The 27,691-nt window shown below is 39.6% G+C and overlaps 1 protein-coding gene across 1 annotated transcript in view; it reads right to left on the bottom strand.

The window, feature by feature from the left end:
• Window positions 1-602: 602 nt before the first annotated feature.
• The window catches only part of LOC126416193 (ankyrin repeat and MYND domain-containing protein 2), a 44,321-nt gene continuing 17,232 nt past the window's right edge, over window positions 603-27,691 (bottom strand). Inside the window, exons 3-4 of the mRNA XM_050083784.1 lie at window positions 24,677-24,816; window positions 603-1,883 (exon numbers count right to left, since the gene is read on the bottom strand). Coding sequence (XP_049939741.1) covers window positions 1,176-1,883; window positions 24,677-24,816 — 848 coding nt within the window. The 3' untranslated portion in view covers window positions 603-1,175. The remainder of the gene's footprint in view (window positions 1,884-24,676; window positions 24,817-27,691) is intronic.

Here is a 27,691-nt window from a genome sequence, read left to right on the forward strand (position 1 = left end):
TTGTAGCTCCTTTATCTGTGCATTCATTCACGTATTTTGACCTTTCTCTTCCTCTTATTCTACAACTGGGTTTTTTTCTGTTCTCTGGCTAACTCCATATCTAACACTTTGGTGCCCAATTTCAAATTTTTCTTTGGCTTTTGTGATCCGTAGTGTAGGAACCTCTGGAAATTGAATACAGCTCAGCTGTGAGTCTTGTTATAATTACGATATATTTTTCTTTGGCTTTTGTGATCCGTAGTGTAGGAACCTCTGAAAATTGAATACAGCTCAGCTGTGAGTCTTGTTATAATTACGATATCACTTTTATTTCTTTAGAGGATGTAGATAGCAACTATACTAATGAAATATTAACTTTGATCACATATTGTTTAAGATGGCATTTGTGAATACTTCTTTCCTCACATCACAGACTTTTTCAGAAAATTATCTGGCAAATTAGCATTATCTACCAGTTAGAAATTAAATGCTGTTCCACTTGGAATTCTAATGTATATCTTTTTTTGTAATGAATTATTATTTACCAGGTCCATGTACAGTAATGTTACTTTCTCCATCGCATGTAAAAATCTCATGCTGAAACATGTTTTATTAAGAACTTTTGTGATTTATAATAATGCTCATTTTGATCAGGAATCTACTTTATTTTTAGAGTGGTACATCCAATTACCTTCTTGCTTATCATGTGTGAGATTGAGTTTATTTTTAATTCTTTATTGCTGAAACATTTCACATAATTTTCTGCATTGCTCCAACTTATCAAGACAAGTCTCTAATTAATTTAAAAGCTTTAGAAGCTTTTTATAATTATTCCAAGGTAACCATTAGGTAACATCACATACCACATAATTCATTATGTGTGTGTTAATCAACAGACAAGAAAGATAAGGACAAATAGTTATAGATACATAGCAACAGTTTTGACCATGTTGTCTATGGAATTTATCACACATTAGTTACTGAACTGCACTGTGAACATAAATTTCTTTTCTTTTTCTCTCTTAAGAGAAGGAAAGGAAAGGGACATACTTTACTTGCAATGGTCACATTATCCAATGTACAATGACAGTTAATCACATGTTACATACATGGAAATACAGAAAAAATGAAATGGTTCCCATAATTAGAAAAAAAAGAGATTTTGTAAACCATTACAGTAAGCTATTCAACTTCCATTACTTCACTTGAAGACCCCTCAATTCTGAAGTTGGAGGACTAGCTGATGGTTTAGCCTTTATGGAAACTTGAGATAACCTTGTACATGCTTTCTTATGCATAAACCAATGGAGACGTTGACATTCTCTGTCACAATACTGAACTGCTTTACATTTAGAGCACTTCTTTGTCGCTCCTTCTTCACCACATGTTGAGCAGCAATGGGTGCCACTGTCTAAAAAGCCCCTCTGCCCATTGATGGCAGCAGAAATAATGCTCAGAGCAGAAGGGGAGTCCTGTTGAGCTAAACTTGTAACCATCTGGCGGAAAACTGTACATTCACGATATGGGAATTCACGAACACATTCTCTCAGAAAACTTTCCTGAAACTCTGGAGACCCATTGTCGCCACGCCCACATTTCAGCATTTTCCGAGCAAAGAGTTCCACAGGATCTGACCGCTTTTCTTCTGTATTCTCACTATCTTTAGTTTCATCTTTCTTTCTCTCCTGTTGTGCTGCTAATTGCCTTTTTCTACATCGGCCAATCTCAGCAACTACACATGACAAGTAATGGAATTTGAATGACATAACCTCATTTGCTTCAAATCCTCTCTTCATTTCTCTTTCACTCATGAGTTCCAAGATTTTCTGAACTTTCTCCAGATTCTCAGCTAATAAAGGTGCCTTCTGCAGATTCAGAGCAACCCTGACTGGATGAACATTTACCTGCAAAAGACGGAAATTTTTAAAACACTTTTGGATAACATAGACTGTAGAATGATGAAGGTAATGTGTACAGCAAAGGAAGAAATGATTTCTGTGATACAATTAAATACTGAAAAAAGAAAGTTTTCAAAGAATTATGTTACAATTAAAGTCATAAATGAATACTACAATGTTTGAGAAAGAATACTGTACTTACCAGCATCTAAAGCAGGAACAACAAGAGCAGAGCTTACTAAATACAGACTGAATATTTATTTTAAGAATTAGGGGAAAAAAAGAAAAAAAAGTTAAGCATATGTTCTTTGGGGGAGGAAAAGTCACTCCAAAAGCTGGCACAGATAAGGCTTTAAGCAAGGGAAGGAATTGTGAAGTAACAATGTATTAACAAAGGAGATTCCAAACCCATGTACTAATAATGGTCCGAGTTGTATGAACTTTTATCCTGTCTCTGAAGCTTATTTGGAAGATACAAAAGTCTTAACCCTGGACATTGCATATTTTACAGGCCTCATATGAGCATAGTGTTTCTTAGTCCCATGCTTTAATTACTATATTTTCTACCCCCTTGACCACTTGAAAATGTAGGTTACCTGACTTCTCCTGGAAAGCACTCTCAAAATTTCAGTAGTAAACCTCTGCATAAAGCACAACACCTCTCTTGTAGTTTCTGCCATTGGAATTTGTTGAGCATCTCTAATGCTCTCACACATCTAAACAAACCACGATGAAACATGCTATTCTTCACTGGCTCTTTTCTATCCCCTCTCTATCAGTCCTACCTGGTAAGGATCCCAGATTGATGAACAATACTCAAGAAGTGGTCAAACAAGCACCTCGTAACCCAGCTGTATAGATACTCCTACGTAGTTTATAATGGTTATCACTTTCAGAAATTTGTCATAAGTAGTGTAGTTGTGCAGTAGTGGATTTCTTTTTCTATGTATGTATAATATGTTACATTTATTTACATTCAAGGTCAATTGCTAGACCCCACACCATTCATCAATACTGTAAGTCCTTCTGCAAATCATTACCATTTTCTGGCACTGGTACCTTCTTATAGACAATAATATAATCTGTGAACTGCCTTAAAGAGCTTCAGTTGCAGTCTATTAAATCATTTACACACATTATAAACAGAAACAGTTATATAGGACTTTCATCGATGTCAATCTTGTGAAGAGGCTGTCAGTTATGTGGCAAATGTGGAGGTGGGTCCTGGGGCTCTCCACTGCAAAATATCAAAAATTAGAAGCCTGATTTAGGCCTTTAAATGCTACATTTCTGACACACTGTTCAATTTCACATCAACATTTGTGCTAGGATTGTCTTTACGAAAACTTAACAGTTGCCGAAGCAAACAAATTGATCAATGAATCAATCAATCACTCTAAGTACTTGCATTTTTGACAAAACAACTAAAAAACCCATAGCAGCTAACATTACCTTACAGTGTTTTTAAATTCTAAAAAGATGAATAAAACCACCGAACACAGATAAAGTCATAAAATTATCGAAAATATCACTTTCTGTAACAACTTATTCCTGACACAAAAAAAAAAAAAAAAAGAACATTACTAAATTGCATCAGTATGCTATGTATTATACAGAGTGTACATAAAGTCCAGGAACACTTTCAATTATTTATAGCACAAGAACTAAACACTGTACAGATGTCATACATATTGCATTTTGAAGAGAAACTCTGAAAGGTTTCTTTTTTTATTATTATTTATTTATTTATTTTTTTTTTTAACATTCGATATGCGAACCACGAGTGACCCAGCAGATGTCAATATGATAATCTAATTCTTGTCATACCCATCCCAGCATGGCATTGTCGCCTGTGCCAGTCACTTCCCGTATTCTCTCCAGGAGCTCTGCTATATCACGTGGAAGAAGTGATACATTCACCAGATCTTTAATGTGTCCCCACTGAAAAAAAGTCACACGGAGTGAGATCTGGTGATGAGGGAGGCTATTTCGAACTCCAACACACAGAAAGCTCACTCCGCTCCTGAACTTGCCATGTTTGCGACTAGTGCTGAGTATTGGCAAATTACCAAACTACGCTTTGGTGGTATACATGGAAAAAAAAAACTTTCAGGGTTTCTCTTCAAAATGACACATCTATGATATCTGTACAATGTTTGGTTCTTGTGCAATGAATAATTGAAAGTGTTCGCAGAGTTTATGTACACCATGTATGTATGGATAAATTGGTTAACTGCATATCTTGTGATGTCACCTGGTTAGATAAACCACAACAGCTTACAGCTTGAACCTTCTCTGCCATTTGGTCTAAAAGCAGTTTTATTCTTATCCTTTAAGAGGAGATGTGCAAAACGAAAAATTTTCAATGGCTCTCAGCATAACCTACCTTAGCAATTCATGGTCATAAAATTCACTAAGTATTGGGAAGGAAATCATTAAAATCTATAAAACATTTTAAGAGCATATGATTAGTGAAATGTAAACAGTATCTTTCCCATAACTCCATAATCAAGGTGATGAATCTGTAACAATCACGGACAATCCGTAATAGCTGGCAGTTCTGCAATTTTTGCAGTACCCCCCAAAACCCGAAATTACCTTTACACCCTCCAATTCTGTTCTGTTAAGAGTGCTGTATTGCATGCTGCCTGCAAGGTAGTCTTGAAGTCAGTCACAAAGCTGGTCTGGTAATCAGTAAACTATTGTTTTCTTCACTAACCAGCAATGCAGGATAGAGTCAAATGCCTTCCTGAAGTTGTGGAACATGGCATCAATCTGAGTGCCAATGTCTACAGCACTGTGGATCTTGCAGAGGAACAGAGGGAGCTGAGTTCTGCAAGATCTCCATGAAATCCATATTGATTTTTATAGTGGAGATTTTCATTCTAATTTCTGTACAATCTTACAGGTATCTCAACCGATTCTGATGACTTTCCACTACAAAGCAATTTTACTTTTTTCAGTCAATTATCTCAATATCTGCCAGCTCATACTGTGATTGAAAGGAGGAACCTTACTACGATCTTCTGCAGTGAAACTGTTTCCTGTATTTAAGCCTTCTCTGTTATTTTCCGTTTTGGTGCCATTATGGTCACTAAGTGCCTGAACACATGATTTCGTTTTGTTTTGTTTTTCCTATTTGTGCTCCATATCTTCATCATCAACCCTGTATATTTGATGTTGACTACTGAGATACTCTGCAGTTTTTACCCTGTCACTCAGCTAAGTAAAAATATTTTCCTAACTTAACATTCCTTACAATAGCCATAGACATAGACATAGCCACTATCACAGACTTACAATCACTGATACCCTCCTGTTAACTGAATGGAGAAGCTCACGTCTGTCTGTTGCTAGGAGGTCTAAGACGTTACCTTCACGAGTTGGTTCTCTAATGATCTGCTAGAAGTAATTTTTGGCCAAAACATTCAGAATAATGTCACACGAATCCCTAGCTCTTGAACCAGTTTTGATAGCATGCCTCTCCCAATCTATACATAGCAAGTTGGAGTCACCCCCTATTACAGCAGCATGATCAGGAAACTGATTCATGAAATTCTGCACTTTCTCTCTTAAGCATTCTACTACTACAGCTACTGATGCAAGTGGTCCATAAAAGCATTCAATTATTTTAGATCGGCCTTTGATGCTTAATACCACCCAGATTAATTCACATTCGTAATTCATCATAACCTTGCTTGATTTATGTAGTTTTTTTACTGTAATAAATACGTTACCACCATTGGCAACTAACCTATCCATGCGATATATATTCCAATCTGAATTTTGCTACTCACCTCTGATTTCAACCAACTTTCTGTTCCTAATACTATCTGGCCATTATTAGCTTCAATAAGCAATACTAATTCTGGGACCTTACCATGGACGTCCCTGCAGATTACTAGTACATATTAACCTTTTCTAGTTCCAGACCGCAGGGATGAGAATTTTCTGAAAATAACATGGCTAATGTATCTTAGATTTCGGCAGGCAACTGATCTCTGATATCAAGGGAGGGGGTTCCTCTAACCTAAAGAAAGCCCATGTGGATGCCACAAGTACTCTCCTATCCTAGTAATTGTTTCCTCCGTGTCATGCACACTTGACCTGTTAAGAGAAGCCCTACAACCTGATAGTGGAGGTCGAGAAATTTGTATATAATAACGTTTCCAAGTTGTCAGACTCTGGTTTAGCCCTTCTACTCTGCAGCACACTAGAGGACTGTGAACGGTCCTAGGTACGATGCTAAAGATTGAGAGCTTAGTCAGCACCATGCGTAAGATGCAAGCTGTCTTCACCAAATCGTCATCTGCCTATAGGAACTGAGGGTGGCCTTACAACCCAAGCAGCAGGCATCAGCTGTGCAAACATGTGCCACTATTTGCAGCTGGTCACAACCAGTGGGTTTGATAGCCATCACCAGAACCTCTTCCACATCTTTGACAAGATCTTCTGACAAACATAGTGAATGCTCACTGGCATTCTTTCCCAAACTACCTGCTGTTTCCTTGAGGAGTCCCATTGCTTGCCTACTATTGGAGCTCCCAATGACTAGCACATCCACCCTCTGCACTTGTTCAGACTGGATAGGAAAATCAACCACTGACCCAACAGGAAAGGTGTCCCGTGCTGGCTTACAAGTGTTATCAACACCAGGTAGCACCTCATACCTATTGCTAAGGCGTAAGTGGTCAGCCAGCTCACACTTTCACCTTCTGCCCAGAGACACGCAATCCCATCACTACTAGCACTCACTCTCGGGTGACGACAGACCAATCCGATGCTGCTTTACAGAAGTCGCAGTGACAACCAGTTCACCAGGGGATTTCAATGGCACCACAGGTTTTGCGGGACTTGTCTGTGGTGCCCCAATGTCACCAGAGGTTTGAGTGGTAGATAGATGCCTGCTGAATATGGCTAATGTAGTTTCCTGCTATTTACGGCAGTGGCCAATTCCCCTTGAGGCAGCACACAACAAGCATAGTCTCTGTCCACATAATACCGTGTAAAAAACTTCATGAGATCTCAAAAAACACAAACAAGGCAATCTGGACTAACTAAGAAGGAACAAGCAGATCCCCGCATAAGAGAAAATTACCCCAACAGTGGCGCTATGGATATTGAGATGCATGCAAGATATAAACGACCAGAATAAACAAGCACTAAAATCTGCTCTGTAGAGTTCTTTAAGATTTCAGAATATTTAAGAGTGTTACAAACTCACTACGAGACCAAAAGTTAATGTGCATGGTAAAAATGTACATTTAATAAATTCTACAGTGATTTGGTTCTCAATATGTTGCTGGGAAGCACTGCTTAAAGTAACACTAGTCTTGAGAGGCCACTATTTTTTGCAAGTCACATACAGGAAGGCCACAATTTATCATTTCCCAACAGTTTGTGGATGTCTTGCAAAATCTAGTGCTCAAATAAATAGGTGGTAGGCAAAATCAACCTTGTAACACAAGACTTAAAGCTACTAGATTTAATGCCCTATGTGGGCATACTGTTTCATCTGAATCCCAAGCACAGAATATGTTTAATGAAAATTATGATAATGAGGACCATAAAGTGTCAGAACAGGTTTAACTGTGTGTGTAGCGCATTTAGTATCTGTTCTTTACATTTTGATTCAAGTTTCACATTAATTACAAACTTTATAAAAAAGACACTATTGTTACAGCTTATGTATGAGAATTCTGCGAATTAATATTAATAATCATAATCATCAATATTAATTAAAATTTTATAACAAAGTGGGTAATTTATTTTTCCATAGGAAATATAAGATGTTGAGACTTGGTTAAAAACCAATCAAATCTGTGAGACTGGTGGTTTGTCTACAAATCTGATTTTCACAAACATCTATTTTTTTCAAAACTCTGTGTCTGTGCTTTGGACCCTTGCAGTTCTCAGTGCCTCGTGTACGGGGTCTGTTCAAGAAAATCCAGAATATTGGTAATTTTGCACTAATGGTGCGTTGGAGCAAAATAACTCGAGAAAACCATTTCCGAAACACACCAATGATGCAGGAAGCCTATAGTGATGAATGCTGAAGCCGTATTTGGTGTTATGAATGGTTCACATGGTTCAAAAATAGCCGGACAAAAGTTAAAGATGACCTCATACAGGACGCCCTCCAATGTCTACCGATGACGCTCATCTTGGGAATATCAATGAAATTGTGCACGCCAATTGAAGACTGACAGTCTGAGAGATTGCAGAAGAACATTACATTTCAGTTAGATTATTTCATGAAATCCTGACACAGCATTGAGGAATGCATCATGTTGCTGACAAGTTCTTCCTGAGGTTCATGAGTCAAGACTAGAAAGACCTTTGCCTCGCAATCTGTGAAGAGTTTTCAGATCACATAAATTAAAACATGACTTGAGTTAAGAGAACCATAACTGGTGATGAGACACGGGTCCCTATGGCTACGATGTTGAGACCAAGGTTTAAACTTCACAATGGGTCAGTAAAGGTCCTCCAAGATGAAAAAAAAAGTTTGTCAGGTCACGTCAAATGTCAAAGCCATGCTGATAGTTTTCTTTGACTTTGACAGATTAGTTCATCATGAATTCGTGCCACAAGGACAAACTGTTAATAGATGGTACTATCAGGGCGTATTGCAACATCTGCAAGAAAATTTGAGAAGGAAATGGCCTGAAACATGGTGAGGCAATTCGTGGCTCTTATATCACAATAACGCACCCCCTACATTCATTCCTACTCGTGCATGACTATTCTACAAAAACCGAAATTATTGTGATGCCTCATCCTCTATACTCTCCAGACCTGACACCAGCAGACTTCTTTCTATTTCCAAAGTTGAAAACCTCACTGAAAGGACGAAGATTAGCAACAAAGGCGAGATACAAGAAAATTTGCAAACGGTGCTTCACGTGATCCATCAAGAGGTCTTCCAAGACTACTTCAAGAAGTGGAATCAGTGTTGGGAGTGGTGTATCAATTGTGGAGGAGAGTATTTTGAAGGAGACCACACACAATAAGTAAAAGGTAATCGTAGAAAAATTTTGTGCACAAAGTTCTGGAATTGTTTGAACAGACCTTGTAGATCAACAACCGCATAACAGCATGTTGTTCCAGTTTTAGAACAAAATACAGCAGTGATTCTGCGTGGCATGAATTTGACAAATCCTTCGTAGGTTTCTGGAGGTATGTGGCACCAGATGTCTATGCACAGGTCATGCAATTACCAGGAAATATGGGCCAGTGATTTGCACACATGGACCTGGTGCCTAATAGTATCAGTTAGTTGGCTGGAAGGTTAAAGGGACCAAACTACTAGGTTATTAGCCCCTTTTCCTCAGACACACAGGTCTAGTCTGTATGAGGTAGATCAGAGAGAGCCTATCGTGCAAAACTCAGGAGAAGAAAACCACAAGGTCTACCAATGTTAGTGAAGCTGAGGTAGGGGACAGAAAGAAGAAAGGGAGACAGGATGAAAGGCAGGCAAGGTGCTCCGTCTAGCGAGCGCCCAGAAGCCCCTGAAAGCAGAGTACGATGAGGGGACATATACCCCCAACCCCCCGCCACTTATCAGAGGTACTGCATACTCTGACATATCCTTAGAAAGACTAGTAACAAGGACAGGGCAAGACAAGCACAGACACACAAAAGATGAACAAGTCTCACAGGCCATGCGAGAGGGAGGGGGGGGGGGAGAGTAGAACAGCAGGTAGGGTGAGGACCGGGCTGCTGGACCACCAAGGCCAGACAGTGCAGCTCGGTCTGGGCAGAAGAGGCGACAGAGTGTTCTACCAACCCCTCAATGGGCCAATAAGGTTAAACGGCCCTCACTTAAAGAGTTTCGTAAATGCCTGCTCCATGAATAAAACGTAAAACTAAGTCAGCTGCTAGGGGATTGTTTTCTAACACAAGGGGTATCAAGTCAGGGAAATTAAAGTGTCCGGCACTGACCAAGAAAGGTTGATAAGGAGCCAGCAAAGGACGACAGAGTCCTTGCAAGACACCTCCATGGCGGACCTCCACAGATTCATAGTCTCCTTTACCACCCATAGTTTGGGTGAAAAAGTGAGTCGTTTCGTACTGCAGGCACCTAAAACTTAACAGCGTAATACCAATGGAGGTCTGTTTCCATAATACTAATCTCAAGAGTAAGTCTACTGGTAGCCAGTTTGGCCAGGTTATCAGCGAGTTCTTTCCCCGGGATCTTGACGTGGCCCAGGGTACAGACAAAGATCACTGAGCATCCATGCCGTTCAAGAGCATATAGGGAATCCTGGATAGCAATGACCAATGGATGGCAAGCGCAGCACTGGTTCAAGAGCTTGCAACCAGCTCAAAGAGTTGTTGCAGATGACAAAAGAACCACTAGCACACGAACAAATATTCTCATGAGCACGAGAGATGGTTATCAACTCCACAGTGAGTTTACGTCCCGCATGAGCATAAGCAAAGCCTACATGATCAGCGACTAATGAGCCATCAGTGTATACTGCTTCCAAACCCTAGGACGCGTCAAGATTGAGAAAAATTGGCAGTGGAGGCCTCGGATGCACCGAGTCTTTTGGACCTTGTGACAGGTCAAGATGAAGCTCTGGCTTGTAGTGAAATTGCATGCTTATGGAATATCATCTCAGTTATGTGACTGGATTCGTGATTTCCTGTCAGAGAGTTTGCAATTCGTAGTAATTGATGGAAAGTCTTTGAGAAAGACATAAGTGATTTCTAGTGTTCCCAAAGATAGTGTTAGAGGCCTTTTGCTGTTTCGTATCTATATAAACAATTTAGGAGACAATCTGAGTAGCCGTCTTACGTTGTTTGCAGATGACGCTGTTGTTTATCAACTAGTAAAGTCATCAGCACATCAAAACAAACTGCAAAACGATTTAGAAAAGATATCTGTATGGTGTGAAAATTGGCAATTGACCCTAAATAATAAAAAGTGTGAGGTCAACCACATGAGTGCTAAAAGGAATCCGTTAAACTTTGGTTACACGATAAATCAGTCAAATCCGAAGAGCGTAAATTCAACTAAATACCTAGGAATTACAATTACGAACAACTTAAATTGGGAGGAATACACAGAAAATGTTGTGGGGAAGGCTAACCAAAGACAGCGTTTTATTGGCAGGACACTTAGAAATTGAAACAGATCTACTGAGGAGACTGCCTGCACTACACTTGTCCGTCCTCTTTCAGAATACTGCTGCACGGTGTGGGATCCTTACCAGATAGGACTGACAGAGTACATCGAAAAAGTTCGAAGAAAGGCAGTACGTTTTGCATTATCGCAAAATATGGGAGAGTGTGTCACTAAAATGATACAGGATTTGGGATGGACATCAATAAAACAAAGGCGTTTTTCTTTGCAGAGCGATCTTCTTGTGAAATTTCAATCACCAACTTTCTTCTCCAAATGTGAAAATATTTTGTTGACGCCAACCTACAAACGGAGAAACAATCACCATGATAAAATAAGGGAAATCAGAGCTCATACAGAAAAATATAGGTGTTCGTTCTCTCTGCGTGCTATATGAGATTGGAATAAGAGAATTGTGAAGGTGATTTGATGAACCCTCTGCCAGACACCTAAATGTGATTTGCAGAGTATCCATGTAGATGTAGATGTAGATGCACCATGGGCGCGTACGAGAGTGGGTCCAGAGGAGAGGTGGAAGAGAAAGCAACTGAAGTTCAGAGAGGATAGACATGATCCAGATTGCAATAATAAACCCTGATTGGAGCTGCCACTGTGGGAGATGGATTGCCGTGTTTGGAAAGAGGTGAAGGTATTTCAGATGCTTAGGGGAGCTGCAAATGTGGGTAGCATAATTGGCTAGCTGTTGTTGGCATCTCATGTTCTGGATGAAAATCGGGGGTGGAGCTCGGAGAACCCACACGTGTAAGGTAGCACAGATGTGCTGTCATAAGCCTTTTGCAGATCAAAGAAGACAGGTATAAGGTGTTGACGTTGGGCAAAAGCTGTTTGGATGGCAGACTCCAGGTAAATCAGATTATCAGTAGTGAAACGGCCTTTGTGAAAACCACTCTGAGACAGGGCCAGAAGATTCCGAGACTCAGTGAGCCAACATAGCAGCTAGCTTGCCTTGCGTCCAGCAACTTACAAAGAACTTTGGTGAGACTTATTGGGTGATAACTAACCATCTCAGAGAGTGCTTACCCAGTTTCCATACTGGAACAATGATGCTTTCTCACCACTGCGACGGGAACTTGCACTCACTCAAGATGCAGTTAAAGATGGCAAGGATATGGTGCTGACAGTCCCCTGTTAGGTGCTTGATCATTTGGTTGTGGATGTGGTTTGGGCCTGGGGCTGTATCAGGGCAGTGGGCTAGGACACTGACAAATTCTCACTCACTGAATGGAGCATTATATGGCTCCATGTGGTGTGCAGTAAAAGATAATTGCTTTCACTCCAACCGCTGTTTTAAGACACAAAAGGCAGGTTGATAATGCTCAGATGCTGAAGCTTGAGCACAGTGCAGAGTAAAATGTTTGGCGACAGCTTGTGGGTCAGTTTAGACAGTGCCACTAAAGATAATACGAGGTACACCTGCAAGTGTTTCGTATCCACAAAGACTTCCGACCTTAGCCCAAACCTGCGAAGGAAAGGTAAGTGGTCCGATGGCTGAAACACACATTCCCAGCATTCTCACTTCTGTCTTTTTATATGGTGGCGGACCCACGCACGGAGCTGATTAAAGGCAATGAGGTTCTCCATCAATTGGTGCCCCTTATGGCCTAGTGAGCCTGCCCACGATGCTGAATGGCCTCTGTGATTTGCGAGAACTGCTAAAGTACTGACTTCTGTCGGGGTGAGGCTGAGGAATAGGGGATTGCCGATAGAATGGCTGTAGTTACGTTCTGGACTACCTCATTGATATCTCTCTATGGTGAAGAGTCAAGGGCAACAGCAAAGCTGAACATAACCCAGTCAGCAATGTTGAGAGCTCATCTGGGCAGGCATCCAGGGGAGTGATGTTGAGGGAGGAACAGGAAGATCAGGAAGTGATCACTACCACACAGGTCATCGTGGACTCTGCAGCACACGGATGGGAGAAGACAAGGTTTGCAAATGGAAAGGTCAATTTGGTCAAGAAAGTCCTGTCCATCACACTGAAGTTTGTGGCGGTACCAGTACCAAAGAGGCAAAGGTCAAGTTGTGCCAGTAAATTTTCAAGGTCTTTATTGCGGTCAGTGACCATGGTTCCACACAACAAAGGATTATGGGCACTGCAATCACCCAAGATTAAAAAAGGTGGGGGGAGCTGAGACACCAATGCAAACAGTATGTTCCAAGACACTTCACCATCGGAAGGGGGGTAAACCCTATGGATGGTAATTACCTGAAATGCTCTTACATGAACAACCACATCCTCCAGAAGTATATTAAGAGACGCGAGTTCACTATATAGTGTGTCTAGAATATATGTGCAAACTCCGCCTGACACACTGTCATAGGCAGCATGATTCTTATAATATCCCCAATACCCATGAAGGGCTGGGGTCTGCGTTCCTGAAAACCAAGTCTCCTGAAGAGCAATTCAGAAGGCGGGTGAAGTGCTTAAAGGACGTCATAGCTTAGCAAGCTGGTGGAAAAAAACCACTACAATTCCACTGGAGAATGATGATGATGATGTACATGAAGGGACTATGGGGGCAGTTTATGCCTTAGGGTCATCTGCTACCACTGGTTGAGGGGTTATGGCATCAACATACATAGGTTTCAAGTTCCGTTGTGTAGTGTGAACGAGGACCTCAGGGGGGTGCTGGAATCTCCGCCTCGGCCACTGTAGTGGAACAGGCGGGATCTGGTCGTGCGGGGGGCTATTGGGATGTCGTCCTCCTTGGAGGACTTTTTCTTGTCATTCCTCTCCTCTCCACTCCTTAAAGGATTTCGATGATTGCGAGGGTTTCTCTGAATCAGTTTCAGGTAAAGACGATGATCGCAAAGCCCTGCGAGCAGCAGCCTGCATCTCCTTCAGCCACTGGCTGGAGTCTGGTTGTAGATCAGCGGAAACCTTGGAAAAAATGTGTCACGAGGGACCCCTTCCTGGTGACAGAAACCGGAGGAAGGTAATTAGTCTCCGGCTGGGAGGTGGGGACCAATGTCCCTGGTGGGTGGGAAGCCATTGATCCTGAACAGCAAGAGGAGAGCCCCCAACCATCATGGGGCCAGGCAAGGCTGAGTGGCCCTGAGAGTCCACTGGAGGAGGTGTAATGGACAGGAGTACCATCACCAAAGGAGGCGATGTCATCGTAGCTGCAACATATGACACTGACTGACATAGTGGGTGCAACCGCTTTTACTTCCCCTTAACTTCTTGGTAACTGAGTTTGTCCAAGTATTGTACTTTCTTTTCTCTTTGGAAAACAGTGCAATCTGGTGAGCAGGGAGTATGCTGCTTTCCACAGGTGGGAGGGGGGGGGGGGGGGGGGGGGAGGGGAGAGGTGTACAGGGAATGTTTGCATGCAGTGACTGTCCACAATCTCTTGAAGGGGAGTGGGGAGGGGGCAGGAGCTATGTGTGGAGGGGGCACGTACAGTTCCACACTACATCGGTATACCATCACACTGAACTTTTCAGGCAATGAATCGCCCTCAAAGGCCACGATGAAGGCACCGCTAGCAATCCTACTGTCCTTTGGCCTCCTACGTACACAACAGACAAACTGTACACCCCATTGCTCCAAGGTGGCATGTAGCTCATTCGCTCACATTGATCTTGCACGCACACTGGGATATTGTATGCTCTTTCCAAATTACTTACGTAGCATTATCAGATGGTATGAGCAGGTCTCTGTGGAAAATTATTTCCTGAACTACATTTAGGCTGTTATGGGGAGTAACAGACACCAGTAAGTATGTTACCCAGTTTGCATTTGTGTTTGTGTCCGATCAAAATTGACCCTCCTTTCATTTTAGAGATGGCTGCCACTTCTCCAAACTTGTCTTCTAAGTTCTCCACAAAGAACAATGGCTTTATGGCCAAGAAGGAATCACCATCAATCATTGTACAAACCAAGTATAGTGGGGAGTATTGGTCTGCTTGCCGCTTAGCCCTACATTCCTGCCATGGCATAGCGAGGGAAGGGAACATTTTAGGGTCGTACCCCTCTGCACTGAACGAAGACTGTCCTTTCATAGACACTGCTGGGGCCATATGACTACCAGCAGGAGATAACTTCATATGCTTCATTTGCGGCTGATCTGCTATGGTTTCACCCCCTACAGACGGGGGCTCTTCCCATGGGTGTCAACCAGCCTCAGCCAATAAGTCTTGGAGTCCCCATGCCCCAGCCACGATGGGCACATACTCATTGGCATACATGGGGAGTTTTCAGCTCAGGCATTATCAGTGCAACCAATGCATGTTCATGGGGCTACCACATGCAAGTTCTTGATGTGTCTGCACCTCTTGCAGCCCTCACACACCACACACACACACACACACACACACACACACACACACACAGATCGACACTAACAAAATAAATTTTCCATCCATATCAACAGAAACAATAGTCATGGTGATACATTAAAGAGTGTTCCATCTTCTTGTCACAGAGCCAGCAACAAGCATTATGCTAGAAATAGTGATGTAACTTCCAGAAAACGATCTGAAGATGAAACTGAAAAGGTTCGAAAACTGGTTCATAGAATAATAAATACCTATTAAAAATGTGAATTGTTGCACTTTTACATATTTACACTTAATTAACAGTCACAGGTTCTAAAATATCCGTAATGGTTAAGCATAACCATAACCTAAATACTTCTTGCACTAAGGACAAAATAATGCAGATGAAGATTTAAATGAAAGAATGGTTTACAAGCAGGCCTATAACGAAATTAATTAAAAAAAAAAAAAAAAGATAAATAGACATAATGAACACAGTAATGTGGAAAAAAAACAGGGTGATAAAACAAAAGAAATTAAATCAAAATTAATACATAAAACTAATTAAAAGCAAAAAAATGAGGATCAAAGTCATTTTGATAAAGATTTAAAAATAAATTTATTCACCCGGCGAGATCGAAGCCTCAACCTCCAGCATATTAGCAGGATATCCATTACACCATGCAACAAAACTATTTGATGCAACATTTTTAACGATATTGACTGACACACACAACTCAGAAATTGCTTTTTTTTTTTTTTTTTCTCAATTACTTGCAAATGAGAGCCCACCAAGGTGAATAGTAGCTGCTGTGTGTGATGCATGGGATCTTTACATACATAACCATATAGATGGTTTCAAAATATTAATATATATGATATTTCTGAATTTTGCACACCAACTTGGAAAATGTTAACAGAGAAATCATACAGCATCCACATTGATATTAATGCATGTGGTATCAAATCACACTTCAGTAATCTGGCATCAGCAAGCAAATGACTGGAGAGAACAGATCTTCCTTAGGTGGCTGCTCTGAAACTGCACATTTTTATTACAAATAAACAGCTATTTGCTAATATTAGAATCTCAATTTCTGTTAAGATAGCAAGAACAGAGCAAAGAATGTGGAGCTGTATTCAGTTTTTTTATTTATTTCTTTTTTTATTGCAACTGTTTTCATGGGGACATTCGATAAAAGTTTGGAAGAGTATCCTCCAAGTGGCATTGACGTATTGAAATCTTGCCCTTTATGTTCATACGAATTGGAGACAACCTTTCCAAGCAATTAAAAAAAAAGTTTTCACATATCAGAGAGCCATTTACACAAGACAATTTAATATTTAGAAATGTGCTGTAATGAATCAACTATAGTTATTAACATAATGATATTATTACTGTTGGTAATAAAATGTTTGAATTACTTTGCTGTATCTATTTTGTATTACTAGGGCCAAGAAAATTTCTCGCAAGTGAGAAAGTGAAAAAGAGCTGAAAGCTGCAATTTTTAGTGGCGTAATACAAAATTGGCAATTTTTACGTAGGATCACAAAATCTGGCATTTTTTCCTTGCTCCCGTGTAAAACTGTCATAAATCTGAAGACGGTAGTTTTCTAATGCTGGTAACTGATAGTTACTGATTGCTAAAACTACGAGGTGCATTCAAGTTCTAAGGCCTCCGATTTTTTTACTAATTAACTACTCACCCGAAATAGATGAAACTGGCATTACTTCTCGACGTAATCGCCCTGCAGACGTACACATTTTACACAACGCTGACGCCATGATTCCATGGCAGCGGCGAAGGCTTCTTTAGGAGTCTGTTTTGACCACTGGAAAATCGCTGAGGCAATAGCAGCACGGCTGGTGAATGTGCGGCCACGGAGAGTGTCTTTCATTGTTGGAAAAAGCCAAAAGTCACTAGGAGCCAGGTCAGGTGAGTAGGGAGCATGAGGAATCACTTCAAAGTTGTTATCACGAAGAAACTGTTGTGTAACGTTAGCTCGATGTGCGGGTGCGTTGTCTTTGTGAAACAGCACACGCGCAGCCCTTCCCGGACGTTTTTGTTGCAGTGCAGGAAGGAATTTGTTCTTCAAAACATTTTCGTACGATGCACCTGTTACCGTAGTGCCCTTTGGAACGCAATGGGTAAGGATTACGCCCTCGCTGTCCCAGAACATGGACACCATCATTTTTTCAGCACTGGCAGTTACCCAAAATTTTTTTGGTGGCGGTGAATCTGTGTGCTTCCATTGAGCTGACTGGCGCTTTGTTTCTGGATTGAAAAATGGCATCCACGTCTCATCCATTGTCACAACCGACGAAAAGAAAGCCCCATTCATGCTGTCGTTGCGCGTCAACATTGCTTGGCAACATGCCACACGGGCAGCCATGTGGTCGTCCGTCAGCATTCGTGGCACCCACCTGGATGACACTTTTCGGATTTTCAGGTCGTCATGCAGGATTGTGTGCATAGAACCCACAGAAATGCCAACTCTGGAAGCGATCTGTTCAACAGTCATTCGGCGATCCCCCAAAACAATTCTCTCCTCTTTCTCGATCATGTCGTCAGACCGGCTTGTGCGAGCCAGAGGTTGTTTCGGTTTGTTGTCACACGATGTTCTGCCTTCATTAAACTGTCGCACCCACAAACGCACTTTCGACACATCCATAACTCCATCACCACATGTCTCCTTCAACTGTTGATGAATTTCAATTGGTTTCACACCACGCAAATTCAGAAAATGAATGATTGCACGCTGTTCAAGTAAGGAAAACGTCGCCATTTTAAGTATTTAAAACAGTTCTCATCCCCGCCGCTGGCGGTAAAATTCCATCTGCTGTACGGTGCTGCCATCTCAGGGACGTATTGACAATGAACGCGGCCTCATTTTAAAGCAATGCGCATGTTTCTATCTCTTTCCAGTCCGGAGAAAAAAAATCGGAGGCCTTAGAACTTGAATGCACCTCGTAGATTTAGACTTCTTCTCAGTGCTGAAAATTCTGCATTATTTTACAATGACAGTTATTTTTCACATAAAAGACAATGATTAGAGGTAATGTTACATGAAACTACTCTACTTCCAATTATATCTATTCCAGTAACAGTTTTAGTTACCAATGTAACATTTCCAGACACTTCTGCAAAAATTACTGCACAAAAATGGTTCACTTTTGTGAGATTTCCAATGCAGTTCATACAAGTACACATTTTCATAGCACAAAAATATGAATATGAAGAACACCAAATATGGCACTTTAGATGAGCAAACACATAAGTCAACATGGTGTCAGGTCACTTTCCAACCCCACCTAAGTCCCAGTCTGTGTAACAGATGCACTGTCATCACAAACTTCACTCGGAATGTAGCAAAAATAATACTGAATAAATTTGGAAATAAAAATTTCAGTGTTCCTTTTTTACCACCAGAAACAAATGAGCATGGCACTGTGTCCTGTGCTGACTGACTGACCAAGCAGGAGACATTGATTTTTGTATTCAATTGATACACCGCATTAAAGTTTCTCCAAAGTGCATCATTTCTGGTATTATCTGATGTGCAAAAGATCAATAAATCTTACATCACTAATAAAACCATTATCTGAATCCAAATTAAAATTGAAAATTATTGTCGGAAAGTTAATTTTTGATGTTTAAACCAGAAAGATTTTGAGAAATATAAAAGGCTGAACACCTCAGGCAGAGGTGAAGGAAACTGAAATGCATTGGGTCACATCTTCAAACGAGCCTAACATTTCTCATGGCCATACATCCACTCTGTGTTCACAGCTGTAAGTCCTTGTTTCAACCATGGGATGACGGTAAACTCTATTAACACTGAAGTGGCAAAGAGTCTGTTAAGTGTACCTATAATGGTAAGTCTCAGCTATGTATGATATTCTAGAAGAAAACAAATCCCTTCATAATTTAGTGAAGAAGCAACTTTCCCTGCCAGCAAGATATGCAGACACAGTCAAATGTCTAGTGCTGTGCTTTAGGCATTTTGTCTTTCTTGTTTAAATTTAGGTTCCAGGCAGCTGTCTCCAAACTAAAGCAAAGTGTTGACAGGTTGGCAACATAATATCTCAGAACAGAACTTCGAAGTCATGACAATTTCTTTCAAAAAATTTAACAGTATATCCGCTCAAACAGTCCATGGGTATACTGCTGGTTCATAGTGTCCCAACGGGCACAATGTTTCAGTGATCAGACATGTCGCCATCATCAGGTGCGCTGACGAACTGAGCTTCTGAGGGCAGGCGGCCGAAGAGAGCGGCCCATGGGGAGGAGGAGATTTAAATCGGCCACCCGCCCTCAGGACCTCAGTTCGTCAGTGCATCTGATGATGGCGAAATGTCTAATTGCCAAAATATTGTGCCCGTTGGACACTATGAACCAGCAGTATACCCGTGGACTGTTCGAGCAACAAATACGCCAGGAGGAACTGAAGAGTCACATCTTAACAGTATATGGTTATAAAATTATTATTATTTTTTTAAATTAACAGATAATGAATTTAATATAAATAACCTGTTTTTAATCATGTAAACAAATGAGCCTAATGACGTCAATAAATATAAATAACATAAATTATTTTTTCTTTTAATTCTGTAAATCCTGGCTATAACAACATTCAAAGGACTTTGAAATTATGTTGTTATAAATGAGTGTTTTAACTGAGATTTGTATTTTCAGTCTATTGTGGTGGCAAATGCAAAAGAACAAATTTATTTAGTTTTGCTCTATTTTCCACCCAATATTCACTCTTAAGCTTACATGAATATGATATATACAGCAGTATAAACTTCTTTACTTACGAGCTAAGTAATCAGTCATTTTACTCTGCTGTCTATTTGCCCAATACGCAATTTCTAAATTATGTTCCATGTTCATTATTTCATTTGCAATTTCACTACTTCCTCTCCTAGCTTCATAGAATATCTTCACAATTCTAATGGCTTTAAAAGTGTCACTCACAGCAGGGATAGGCACTTCTTTCTTATTCCTCTTCTTCTTCATCTCTCTAACTCACTACATGGTCATGGTGGCCCTATTCTTCACTTCATTTGCAATATCATTTTCAGTTTTCACTTTGGTTGTAACAAGTTCATCATCTAATGTTGCACACATTTCAAGTCACACTGATTGAGAATATCACAGTTGATTTTTAGCAGCAATGCAGATGGCGGCAGATCATCAGTGTCATCAAATGTGTCTTCAGTTTTTGCGGCATTTATTCCTTCAGCTGTGATTCACACACGACGAAAACAGTTCTTTATGGTTTGGGTTGTGACTCAGCTCCAACCTTTGGTAATGTATCTGATCGCATCCACCAGTGTAATAGAATAATCCTGATTTTTCTCAATGCACTAAATCATTTTCAGTAACATGAGCTTATGATAGTGGCATTTCAGACTCCTAATTACTCCTTGGTCCATGGGTGGCAAAAAACTTGTCATATTTGCAGGAAGAAAAACAAGCTTAATATACTCCAGACCAGAGAGTGCAGGATGTGCTGGACAGTTGTCACCAAGAACCAGTATATTCCTTTTCTGACTTCTAAGTTCCCAATCCCAACACCTCATATCTGCTTCAAAGAGTTCAGAGGTCATCCAGGACTTTTTTTTAGCATTGTAGTGCACTGGCAGATTTTTTACATGCTTCAAACACCTAGGATTTTTTTATTTACCTATCACAAGCAATTTTTTTCTTCTCAGTTCCATCTGAATTAGCACACATCAGAACTGTTATTCGTTCTTTAGATAACTTGCCACCAACACATTTTTCACCCTTGAATTTCAGTTTTTTGTCGGGTGTCAATTTAAAGAAAATGCCAGTCTCGCCTACATTAAAGATGTCACAGTCTGCTTATCCTTCATGAACTGCAGGCCAGATGGTAGTGAGCCACTGCTGGATTCACTGCTTGGTTTCCCAAAAGTAAAGTTATGACATTGCTTGAACCTGTCAATCCAGTCACTGATGGGCACAAATTCCTCATCTTTTACTTTGTTGGCAAATTCTTCAGCTTTCACCATAAGAGGGGGTTCACTAATGGGTATATTGATGCTTCTCTGCTGCTTAAACCACTACAACAGCGCTTCATCCACGTCCCTCTATTCAGCTTTTTGTAATCACTTAATTTTATATCGATTTTGTTCAAATGCAGTAACAATTTTATCCTTTTTTTTCAAAATCATTTGGACTGTGGAGTTTACGAAGCCAAACTGACAACACACATCAACGTTTTGAGCTCCATTCTCAATTTCATGAATCGCTTTCACTTTTTCTGCCACCGTTACAACTTTTCCTTTACTGGCCATACTCTTTTGAAACACAATGGAAACTGACATCACATGTACTGTTGACAAGTTCTGTGACTGTCACCACTATTGCAGTATGAATGCGCTAGGGAAGCAATGAAGTGAGGAGTCTGTACTACAGCTATTGTTGATGTAAAGGTAGGAAGAAGAATATGCCAGGTTCCCATATTACAACCGATTTCCTTCCACAGCACATTGATTCTTGGAAAATCTTGTCGCTAAATCAGGCTGAAAATGACGTTATATAGGAGGCACACACATATACGTTTGTTGTACTAAGCAAATATGAGAAGTACGTTCCTTATGAGAAACACAGATGTACCACAGAAATCACAATGTTACAGCCGAGTTGTCGTCATAATCGATATCATTATAAGAAGGTTCAACTGTAATATAATTAATGGATATATTTTCATCTTCCACATAACACTGGGATAAAAAGAAACAGAAGATGAAATAAGAGGTAAGGAACATGTGGTAATTCAAAAATAAGCCTTCAGAAACTAATACCAAAACAAGCAAAAACTAACACCACAACTGCCAGAAATAAAGTTGAATTTGGCGTAAAATAACACCAAAATGGTTTTTTCTGTTCCTGTGTATTGCTTAATTCCTTTTAAGCATATGGCTGATGTATACACAGTATCGACCATATTTCCAAAATGTTATCATTTATTTCTAGCATAGTAGTGAATAAGCACATCAATGGTTTGATAATTTTAGTATCTATCAGTCCACACTATAGAACGTTATGAGATATACTTAACACTAGGTTCACCAACTGCTTCTACTAAAAAATTCTTCAACAGGCGGAGCTGCGTGCTACTGAATTCTTTAGGTTCCTCTCACACTGTACTTTATCAGAAAGTAAACTTTATATGGTTGCTGGCAAACTATAAAAATTCGTGATCCTGAATTATGGATACTTTTCTGGACCAGAACACCTTACAAGCAAATCTGTTAGTATGAATAGGAGTTATATTACTTATGATGAATTTGATTAAGAAATAAACATAATGAGAAACAGCAATAAAACAAACATCAACACCTTCTTGAAACTATTTATCAGATTTTGGAGAGTGAAATGCTGAATATGTCTTCCGAGCTCTAAGACACTAGCAGGAATTATCGTACTTTTACTTGAGAAAACAAAGTTGATACCACTATTTCTGAAATTAATTTAACAATAACAAGACTACGCTTCTTCTCTCTCTCTCTCTCACACACACACACACACACACACACACATTGCACATGGCAGGAATGGAGGGAAGGAGGCTGACAGGTGAGAGAGAAATGTTGAAGGTGTTTGTGATAAGACTAGGGTACTAGTGAGTTCATTCTGGATGCAAGGAGGGGAAGTTGTGTGCAACATACAGCAACGGCATGCCGGAGTTTAGCGAAATTGATGGAGAGTGCAAAAAAGAAGATGTGGGTGCAGGGTGAGTGAAATTAGGTCAGAAGCAACTGCGAAAACATTTTTCCACATTTAGCATAAAGCTGAAGTCCATGTCTGTTCCCACTTCTCATTACCCTTCTCCTTTCTTAACTTGGCAAGACTTTTTTCTTGTCTTATCTAATTCAGCCTGTAGTCAGTAGTCTTCCCTTTGCAGTTCACTATCTTCCTATCCCTACTGCATATCTTACATTGTCACTGAAGAGCCTCATTTACTTTCCCAATACTCAAACTAGTACAGGAAAAAATACAGCTGCCCTAACCCTAAACTATATAGTTAACCAACCTACGGCAAAATGAGCACTTCTTGCTCACAATAAATAGCAATGATTTAGCAAGAATAAGTTAATAGATTGTCGAGTAAGCAGCAAAACTTGTTCACAGAAATTTGGTCAACATATAAACCAACTAGGATTGATTAAATCGTTTAATTAGATTAGATTAGATTAATACTAGTTCCATGGATCATGAATACGATATTTCATAATGACGTGGAATGAGTCAAATTTTCCAATACATGACATAATTAAGTTAATTTAACAACATAATTAAGTAAATATAACAACTTTTTTTAATAATTTTTTTGTTTGTTTTTTTTTTTCTTTTTTTTCTTAATTTTTTTCTTTTTTTTTTCTTAATTTATATGTAAAAATTCCTATGGAGTAGGAGTTGCCACTCAGAAATTCTTTTAATTTCTTCTTAAATACTTGTTGGTTATATGTCAGACTTTTGATACTATTTGGTAAGTGACCAAAGACTTTAGTGGCAGTATAATTCACCCCTTTCTGTGCCAAAGTTAGATTTAATCTTGAATAGTGAAGATCATCCTTTCTCCTAGTATTGTAGTTATGCACACTGCTATTACTTTTGAATTGGGTTTGGTTGTTAATAACAAATTTCATGAGAGTATATATACTGAGAAGCTACTGTGCATATCCCTAGATCCTTAAATAAATGTCTGCAGGATGATTAAAAGACATTGTATCTCCTGTAAACCTGTACTAGGCGGTAATGAGATAGCCCTTCTCAGTTACGCAGGGCTCCAAAACACACACATTCTGTAAGTTTACTGCTTAAAAACTGCACTTAAAAATTAAAACTAGAGCCTGCATTTATAAACATGCTTTTGTAAGTACTGCCCAAAGATGAAAATGTTGACAAAAGGTTTAAATATATATACTAATTCAAATATGACCACAAAGTCTTTCATGCTAGATTTGTTGTGTTAAATGATCAGTTGGTTTACAGAAAAACATCAGAAGTGCCCCACGAAACATTTAATTCAACTAATATACTTGTCATCTATGTAAAGTGCACTAAATTAATATTACTAGTAATTAGCTTATCTTTACACAAGGATAAAAACTCAGGTCTTGCCTGGCACAGGAAGGACTAAACACTTCGTAAATCGATATTGCTTATAATCCTACCCCCCTCCCCCTCCCCTTCTCTCTCTCTCTCTCTCTCTCTCTCTCTCTCTCTCTCTCCCTCACACACACACACACACACACACACACACACACACACACACACACACACACAAAATGAAAATTTTGGAAGAGAACAATACATTTATAACTATGTTTACTGGTTTACATTAACATTATTACCTGCATTACAAATTTATGCAATGGTGCAGCAAGCACAGGTGTCAGTTTAGGCTCAGTCTCTAAACCTTGAGGAACTGTATAATAGTCAACATCAGCTTTAGGTACAAAATTATTAATGACTGCCACACATGCATGGTTTCCTGTAAACAAAAGAAGTGAAATTAATCACACCAAAAAGGTAATTATCAACAAAAATAATCACTGTTTGAAAACATAACATGGGCAGAAAAAAAAGCCTACTCCCCAAGCATTGGAGGAGAAAAAACAAATAAAAGGTATGGCAATGCACAAGCTTTCGGAGCCAATGGCTCCTTCCTTCTGGCAAAAGGATTAAAGAGAGATGACTTAAAAGATCTGATGAGGTTCAGGAAATGGGAAGAATTTTGGGAAAGACACCCAGAACCCTGGATCAGAGGAGACTTACTGGATGGGATAAGAAGGAAAGACTGACTGTTGATGCCTACATTGGACAAGATTTGAAAACCTGAGAACTTAAACATCAAAGATACAAAAATAAGGAAGACAGAGATTACACAGAAAACATTGTGCAAGGGTCAATAAGAATGGAAAGCTAAGTGCATTGTATCTGGTAGACATGTGAGGTGGCAGGGAAAAATAGACAGGTCAGAAAAATAAAAGACATAGAAGAAGATGAAGAAGAAGAAGAAGAAGGAATAGTTGCTGAAAGAAATGTGGAGACCACAGAAATTAACACAAATTTGGGCCAATAGCGTGGCGAGAAACACGCACATGTGACTCCAGTCCCATCTGTGGAGTTCTGAAAAACTGATGTCAGGAGGGAGAATCCAGATGGCACCTATGATGAAACAGGCTTCGAGGTCATTGATGTCCTACTGTAGAGGATGTTCAGCAACAGGATACTGTGTCTTCATGTGACAGAGGATATACTTTGTTCTCCGAATTTCTGAGAATATTCTCAGGTTCGCATGAATAATGTGAGCCTGAGAATACACTTCACCTGAGAATGTCTTCCGGATGGGGGAAGTTGCTCAATTCCAAGAACATTCTTCAGTTTCATATGAATAAAACAACAGAAGTATCTCACAAGCAAAGAATATCCTCCATGTTTTGAAGTGTCCTCTGTAATTTATTTTGTTTGGTGTGTGTGTGTGGGGGGGGGGGGGGGGGGGAGGAAGAAGAAGAAGAAAGGATACATATAGCCTGAAGACATACTAAAAAGAGAAAATCATCATTTGGTTGGTGAACTCCCTTCACGCAGAAATCATTAAACAAGAGGATGGTGACCTTCCAAATGAAGTAAAAAAAGAAAAAAAATTGTGTTACTTAGCAGACCCAGAATCTCAGAATGGTGCAGGTGGAGGGGGTATACACAAGACAATCACGTCACTGGCATTATCTGATAATCATAATCATGTTTTCTCACAGCATAAATATTATATTTTGTTAGAAATATGTAGGTGGGTAAGAGAAGTTAATAACTGGTTGATTACAAACCTAGCGATCTGTTTCTCATAATGAAATCACACAGTGACTGCTTAAATACTTGATGCAGACAATTAAGCATCACATTTAACCAACCAAAATTATCTCATGTTAGAAAAATCTGACACGAGTTCCGGTTTGGAGTAGATGAAAATGTGGTACATTCTTAAGTTTTCATTTGCATAATGTATGCGCCTTAATTCAATAAAAAAAAAAAGTTTTCGATGTGCCGAAAATTTGGTACCATTGTCAAGAAATGCATTTTTGTAAAGTGTCTGTAATCATTTCAATAATTTTCTGTCGCACATAAAACTAAAATCAAAATGTAGTGCAACTATTCCAGAACACAATGATGCCAGTTCCATATTTTTACACTGAGTAGCTTGCCCGAATCATCACTGAATTGAATGAAATGCACGATTAAGGGTGTATTCTGTGCTGGACGCAGCAAATTAAATGCATCAAGAACCTGTTGTGTTGGGGCCACTCCTGTTCCTTATTTATATAAATGATATGCCCTCTACTATTATGGGTAACTCTAAAATATTTCTGTTTGCCGATGACACTAGCTTGGTAGTAAAGGATGTTGTGTGCAACATTGACTCTGTTTCAAGTAGTGCAGTACATGACCTCAGTTCATGGCTTGCAGAAAATAAACTAATGTTAAATCACAGTAAGACTCAGGTTTTAAGGTTTCTAACACACAATTCAACAAAACCTGACGTTTTATTCTCACAGAACGGGCATATGATTAGTGAAACTGAACAGTTCAAATTCCTAGGTGTTCAGATAGATAATACGCTGTCGTGGAAAGCTCACGTTCAGGATCTTGTTCAAAGACTTACTACTGCCATTTTCACTATTTGAACGGTATCGAAAGTGAGTGATACTTCGACACGTAAATTAGTCTACTTTGCTTATTTTCATTCACTTATGTCATATGGTATTATGTTTTGGGGTAACTCTTCCCATTCTAGAAGGATATTTTTGGCTCAGAAACGGGCGGTTCGGGCAATAAGTGGTGTGAGTTCATGAACCTCTTGTTGACCTCTGTTCACGAGTCTGGATATTTTGACATTGGCCTCTCAATATGTATATTCCTTATTGTCGTTTCTTGTTACCAATATCAGTTTATTTCCAACAATAAGCAGCTTTACTCGGCAGAAATCAAACCTCCATTTGGATTGGACTTCCTTAACTCTTGTGCAAAAAGGTGTGCAATATATTGCTGCATCCATTTTCAATAAGCTGCCACCACGCGCTTTCAAATCGAAACTGAAGAGTTTCCTCATGAGTCACTCCTATTCTGTCGAGGAGTTCCTTGAAAAATTAAACTGATTCTCATTGTATTGCTGATAGCGTTTGCTTAAACTTATGGACTGATTTTCTTTCAGGTTCATGAACATTTATTTTTATCTGTTATTACTTTTATGTTGTAAGTTCATGTACTGACACGTTCCATGACCTTGGAGATTTGTTCCTCAATTTCGTCCTACGGAACTTGACATGTAAATAAATAAATAAATAAACCTTCTCAAGAAGTAGGGGAGG

The sequence above is a fragment of the Schistocerca serialis genome, chromosome 1 (genome assembly GCF_023864345.2).
Source record: "Schistocerca serialis cubense isolate TAMUIC-IGC-003099 chromosome 1, iqSchSeri2.2, whole genome shotgun sequence".
Taxonomy (NCBI): domain Eukaryota; kingdom Metazoa; phylum Arthropoda; class Insecta; order Orthoptera; family Acrididae; genus Schistocerca; species Schistocerca serialis.